Raw genomic sequence first — 6,947 nt, forward strand, 5'->3', positions numbered from 1 at the left:
TTAAGCCACTGGACAATCTACAGGTGGTCGATTCGTCGATATTAAACAAATTAACATACTCAATATGTCGAGTGTCGATCTTATGTCGGGATATTTAAATTACGTGGAACCGACAACTTCAGCTCCGACGAACCCTCCCAGCATGCCAAAACATATTTGAAGGGGGCGGTGCGGGCGTCCCGTTATTGCTTACCGCAATTTTCCGATCTCGCGACCGAATTTACGGCGGACTATAACTGTTGTGCCAAACATTGTCTGCTGGTTTTAGCACGCCTCACTATGAATGGCATATGCTTTCCTTACGTTGTCCGATAAAACACGTGAAAAGAAAATAAAAAGTTTAGAACTTTTATGCCCCACAGATGGAGGCGGAAATGCTGTAGGCCCGTGTGCTCAAACTTGGGCACACGGTAAAGAACTTCAGGTCGTCGAAATTTATGGAGCCCCTTACTACGGCGTCTCTCATTATCATATGGCGTCTTTGGAACGTTAAACACCACCAATCAATCAATCAATCCACTTTTATGCCCCTTGGTGCATTTTCGATTTCATACACAACCTTCAAAAATGAAGCGTGAAATATGTAAGGAAGGCTCTTCAACATTTCTTATTGTCTTGCTAGCAGGGTTCATGAAGGCAGATATTTGTCTCGGTGGGGGGGGGGAGGGGGAGGACACTTGAAATGGACATAGATGCGCCATTGCGAGAAAAAAATATTTTGGCTTGGGGGGGAGGGGCACGGGCCCCTTGTGCCACCCACTTTTTACGCCATTGCCATAGCGGAGCGAGACGCACGTCAAGTCGGAGCACTTTAGCACTTTGCCGAGGAGTACATGTGCAGATGCTCCAGCCCCGTAGCTTTCCCTTCACTGCCACGAAAAGTTGTCCGAGAGTATTGAATCATTTATAACGATAACGCGGAGTGGAGATAAAGGATACGCCCGTCGATTTTCTTTAGAGCAATGATGAACTTTATTAGCGCTAACTTTTTGAGCAGGTGCAGAAGCACGACAGGACGCTGTGGTCTCTGCTGGCTCACAGTCGTACGCGGCTACATCGCATTCGTCCTCGACCGGCAGTCCCACGCTACGTCGTCGAGCTGCAAGTAGCGTCTCACGTGAGCCCAGCAGTGCTCGTCGAGGGCATCCAGCTGTGTGTGGTCATCGTCACGCGGCTTACACGCGACATACTCCTTGACAACGCCGGCCAGTCGCATGAACTTGTGCATGCCTTCGATGCTTCGGAAGCGCTGTCGTACGGCGACTACAGCGTCGGTCTCGGAGACGAACAGTACCTTAGAGAGCTCGGCGACCAGGGCTGGGTGGCGGTGCACTCGATCCAAAGCGGCTGCGCAGGGCCTGTAGGAAAACGAAACAAACTTCAGTCCAGTGGGAAAATACTGGCTTTATTAGTGCGTCGGAATGGTTGCACTCACTCAAAACTATACAGTTCTACTATGCACAAGCGCCAGCGAGAGCACGAACGAATGCCTATGCTTTCACGAGACACTCAATCGACTTTCTTTTCTTACTTTTTGGACAGAGCACCCGGTCTTGCTTGTTGTGCCTTGAACGTGGAAGTGCGATATCCCGTTCTAATCACCTTTATTTCATTTTAACAATAAATCATCTTCAACATATCATGTTCGGTTAATCCACGTTATATTTCCTTGCACACCTTACAATCATTACCTACCATCAATTTCTCAGTTATATTATGGTTAACCTTTAGAATTAACACATCATTACAAAGGAATCGAGAATCTTTCTATTGTTGCTAGTCAGATGCAAGTGAAATTCTGTAAAGTGATTAGCAAGCTAGTTCGGCTGCATCAAGGCATTCATAATTACGGACTATTTTTGAGACCATTGCAGCTGGCATGAACGCTTTTTCGTTAATTGTTCTGTTGGCGGATGACCCAATCACGCACCATTGCGTACTCACGTGTCACACCGTGCCTGTTTCAGGAATTGAGCCGCTCGTGCCACATAGCCCAAGTTCCGGCGTGCCGTGTCGCACAGAAGGTTGTAGTCGGCTGCCCACTGCATGTGAGCATGCTTCGATTTCAACGTGGCACTGCACAGAGAGTAGTTCTCAGAGACACCGGAGCGCACGCCTCGAAGAAAACGGCGGCCTGCACTTGAAAGCCAAGACAGCAAACGAATCTTGCGGATCCTCTCGCTCCTTACCACCGCTTCACCGAGACATTCAACGCCTTTGCAGCAATACAGGCGAACACCCAGGCCCAAATCCGTGATGCTCTTGTTGCGCAGCAACGACTGCAAAAAAGCGCACCACCAATCGTGCGATTCAGTCGGGAAGTCTCTCTGAGTCGTTCCACTGATACACAAGTCGAACGTTTTAAGCGTTGACGTCGTTGAGATATACTCAACCAAACGCCAAAAAGCGCCTTTAGCCAGCCGCTAACTTCTAGGCTCAATACTGTCAAATGGGGACATCTATTGAGCTCTTTAATAATTGCCACTACTGAGCCATTTTGTCCGGCTGATACAGCCGCCCACAGTTGGTAATAATTCTTGCACTCCTCGAGAGAAAGCACATTATCACAAGAGTGCGATTTAAAAAAGACTTTCTCTGTACAGTCGATTTCTTCTACAGTCTTGACGATGTTAGTTAGGCGACTGCGTTCGTGCTCTTGCGCAACAATAGTCACCGCTTTCAGACTGGCGTGTCGACACAAGAGGCGAAGGAATCGCTCCCAGTCCTCCTCCGTCCAGACATTCAAGCTCAAAGTCATATACTGTAGCGTGTTGTTGTTCGCTATGGCTTGCAGCCAGGAGTCGGTGTCAACTAAATCTGGCAGTGGCCAGGAGTGCAGGAGACTAATGTTTCGCATCACTTCGTTCTGCGCCAGCATTTTAGCTCCCACTCTTGAGTTTTCTCCTTCCAGAGATAGCTCTTTTGCTTCCAGACTGGTGACCTTCCCATTTTTCAACATGCCCTGACAAATCCATTTCATGGTATTGTCTCTTTGAAACAATCTTCCTATAACACACAATCGTTTCAGGACGACCGCTCCGCTTAGATATAACACGAAGAGTTTTGGCTCTGCCAGCACTACAGAGGAACTCAGCGTCAAGTCTTTCAACGTAAAGTTGAACCTGAGCGAGTTGAGCAAGAGCCCCGCTAGCGCACTTTCTATGTTCGACACCTTGAAATCAAGCACGGTTAATGTAGAAGTAACACAAATGAGCGCTGAAATCCCCTTCGCAAATTGTGTATCTCTTGGGGGTGACACACAACGGAGTTCCTCGAGGCGCTCCAAGGACAGTAATACTTTGCAAAGGCGTTCACTCTGAACCATGCTGGAGTTCAAAACAACCTTTTTCACTGAATTGTTTCCTATCTTAACATCCAGAAAAAAAGCGCAAGACATTTTGAGAACATCTGGGTCGTCCGGTTTCTCTGGTAGGTGAATGGACTCTATGCAGCGATGTGTTTTCAAGAGCCAGTGCAGGATGGTGACCGCCTGACGTTTTTGGCTTTGTGTAGGCCGCACATGACAAATGTTTTGGACTTGAACGAGCCCCAGTTCCCTCCCTTCTCCGGGCAATTCACGGAGCTCCAGCTCAAGCCAGCAGAGGAACTCGTTCCATAGGCTAATACTGGCCACAATCTGGCACCTTGTAGCATTCGAGGCCGTGCTGGGCACGCGATGGTCGAGTCCAGAAAAGCAGCCCCTGTAACCTTCCCCTCGATGAACCAACTGGTCGCCTGGTTCGTCAGCGCGATCATGTGCTGGAGGAGGTGCCGCATCCCTTTCAGTGTCTACTTTCTCTGCGCAACAAGAAAATAGTTATCACACACACACACAGTCACTATAAATATCGCCTCCATCGCTTTTTAACATAAACACATCAAATAGCTGTACAGCCGGCCAAATCTCTAATATCCTGCACGAAAGACAGTTTTTACTGTGTATATTGGTCTTGTTTATTTATTTATTTATTTATTTATTTAATATACCCCCAGGGCCAAATGTCATTGAAGAGAGGAGTGGGTAAATAAAGGGGAAGTGGACTCAGTTAACATCAACATTTCTGCAGACTATACAAGGATAGTGGTTATTTCAAGAAAAAAAAAATAAGCCGGAGCAATAAGTGCCGGTAACAGATTTTGCTGGTTAAACAATGTTACCTAATGTTGCGTAAAAAAGCTTGCAGTCAGTGATGGTTGCGACACTTCAATCTTGAGAGCTACGGGGAATAAACGACTGAAAGAAATACTTGGTGTGACATGATACGATTCCTACCTTATTACGACGATCAACACCGTTTGAAATGTCATTATTGAATTTCCAAGTGTCATTATTATCATAGCCGACTTAAGTTCCTCAAAGGGCAAAAACAAATGCACGCAAAAAAAAAACACTGCCCACGAAAGAAATTTTCGCAATTTCGTTCCATTACGTGGCGCTGACAGACTAAAGTGGCCGCTGCGCACGGTAATTGTGGCTGGCGGTAGATGTGGCGCATATGGCAAAAAAAAACGAATAACATTACTTCGAATGCCCCAACACACAACGCACCCCGAAACATTAACGCGTGCACAATAGGGGGCAACGACGCGAACGCATTATTCTGAAAAATAGAAAAAAAAATCTTGTATGTATGCCTACTTCGGCTGCGGCATCCGTAATGCGCAATTCCACAACTGCAACACCCGCCCCCTCTACCTACTGCACCAAGCCGACGCAAATTAGTTACTCGCACAGTCAAAAGGCTTCGCTCACTAGTCTGCGTGGATGCTTTCTATTATACTATTATGAAAGAAGCAAATGGTCCAACCCAATGGACTACGAACTGACATAGATACAGATTCTCCTGCGATATCTTTTCTGGCTCTTAGTATTCGCTCTGTGACGTGAAATATTTTCGCTACAGCCAAAGCAAAATGTAGCGGCAAATGATACCAAGATTTGCACTAGAAACCTGAAGTGAAACAAGAAAATTGGCAGATCTCACATACAGTGGGAATCGATGAAATGCGAAGCACGAATGAGGAAGGGTGATATAGGTGACTTTAATCTCAGCACCACAATAAGAGGCGGAGGTAAATTATGCCGTGCATGACTTCTATGTCATGATTATTACGTTTGGACGTTTCATTTACCTTCGTCATCTATACGTCACCTGATACCAACTTTGGTATATATGGAGCTAGCGAAACTGCCGCGAGCGTGCTATGAGCGTAGCATGTAGTCATGTTTTACATGCAATCCATATCTTGATTATCATACTTGGACGTGTCATTTACATTCATCGTTCATTCACGTCACGTAACACCAAATTTGCTATATGTGGAACTACACTCTTAGAAAAAAGGTGGTAGTACTTGCTAACTTTGGGGTAGTAATGGTTTGTCACATATGTTACAACCCTGGTAATAAGCGCAGTTAGTAACGGCGAGGGTAGTGACATTTACTAGCTCTGCTGTTACTACCAGCAGTTGGTAACTGTTACTCCCCAAGCTGTTACCACCCATTGGTAGTAACTTTTAAAGGTTTCAAGAAAAAAGTAGTAACCGATACCACGTAGTTCATTCATTTTGGCATATTATTTCTCCACTGCTAATGTCGGCTACTTAATATCTTACAACTAGACAAATTCGGGTAAGAAGCGGGGTGTGTCATGAATGCGAAGAATGCATAGACCCAAGAATTTCACTATTCCTTACCTATACATGTACTAAGAAGTAAGTGTGGGGTATATATAGCCCCTACTTTGCAAAGGCATGTCTGTTACAAGGAAGCACTTGCTTAAACAAATATAAACCTATAGCAATATATTAAAGTACCTGGTTACGTATGTTTGGTGACGTATCACAAGACTTTTAATCAACCTTGCCTATTAAAATTATATCTGATATTTATTTATTATAAAAGGGCCACAAAAAAGCATTACATACAGTGGCCGGAGCAATGTACCGAACTCATTCTCGGTGCATTTATATGCTTCACGCGACTAATATATCTGCGTTTAAAAGGTAATAATTGTTTTGGGGGTTTGACGCGCCAAAATAATGATAATATTTGGAGACACGCTGCAGTGAATTAACTGCGACTGTCCTCGAGGCTAATTGTGACTGTCTGGTTACTTTGATCTGCCGGTCTTGTTAATATGTGGTGTAATTTACTAAGTTTGTTGTGATTGTGTATTACGACACGTGTAGCACTTGATTATGCTTCATTAACTTGTACTTCTTCGTTTCGACAATATCAGAATGACGTTTACGTATCTCGGTTGCGTAATTTAAAACAAAATGTATTTTCTTGATCTATGGATACCTTCTGCGTCATTTTTCCGTTTAATGATTATACGTCGAGAACGATTCCTCTCATAAATGATCAGAATCGCATTCACACACTATATAGGAAGAGATAGTCCAAAGCCGGGTAGCAAAAAGGTAGCAGCGGGGCAAGAAAAGTAGTAATGGCTGATGTTACTACTTCTGTCATTTCAGTTACTAACTGTTTACTAACGTAGGTAGCAAAGAGGTCGCAAAAAGTTAGTGACGTTTGCAGGTAGAAACTGTTTACTAACGTAACGTAGGTAGTAAACAGGTAGCAAAATGATAGTAACAGTCGAAGAAAGGTAGTAACCGCTGCAGTTACTGCCTATTTGCTTGAAGTTGCTACCTTTTACTAACTTTTTTAAGAGTATAGTGAAACGGCCGCGAGAACGCTATGAGCGTAGCATGTAGTCATGTTTTACACGACACGCACGTCATGATTATCAGGTTTGGACGTTTCATTTACCGATGTCGTCCGTTCGCGTCACGCAAAACCTAATTCGGTAGATGCGGAGCTAGCGCAGCACGGCGAGCGCGTCATGAAGGGCCCAATATACTCCGACGCAACGTTGACGCACGCGCAGGCAGGGTGCAGCGACGCCACGCAAACCGAGAGCACTCTATATACTGTGACG

General features: G+C 45.1%; 1 protein-coding gene across 1 annotated transcript; it reads right to left on the reverse strand.

Moving 5' to 3' along the window:
- Positions 1-998: 998 nt before the first annotated feature.
- Positions 999-3,930, reverse strand: LOC142776942 (uncharacterized). Its single transcript, XM_075881257.1, has 2 exons — positions 1,945-3,930; positions 999-1,358 (listed from the first exon to the last, which is right to left on the reverse strand). Exons 1-2 carry the CDS (start codon positions 2,046-2,048, stop codon positions 1,052-1,054), a joined length of 411 nt encoding a protein of 136 aa, XP_075737372.1. The 5' UTR covers positions 2,049-3,930; the 3' UTR covers positions 999-1,051.
- Positions 3,931-6,947: the final 3,017 nt, after the last annotated feature.

This window comes from Rhipicephalus microplus, chromosome X (assembly GCF_043290135.1).
Source record: "Rhipicephalus microplus isolate Deutch F79 chromosome X, USDA_Rmic, whole genome shotgun sequence".
Classification (NCBI taxonomy): domain Eukaryota; kingdom Metazoa; phylum Arthropoda; class Arachnida; order Ixodida; family Ixodidae; genus Rhipicephalus; species Rhipicephalus microplus.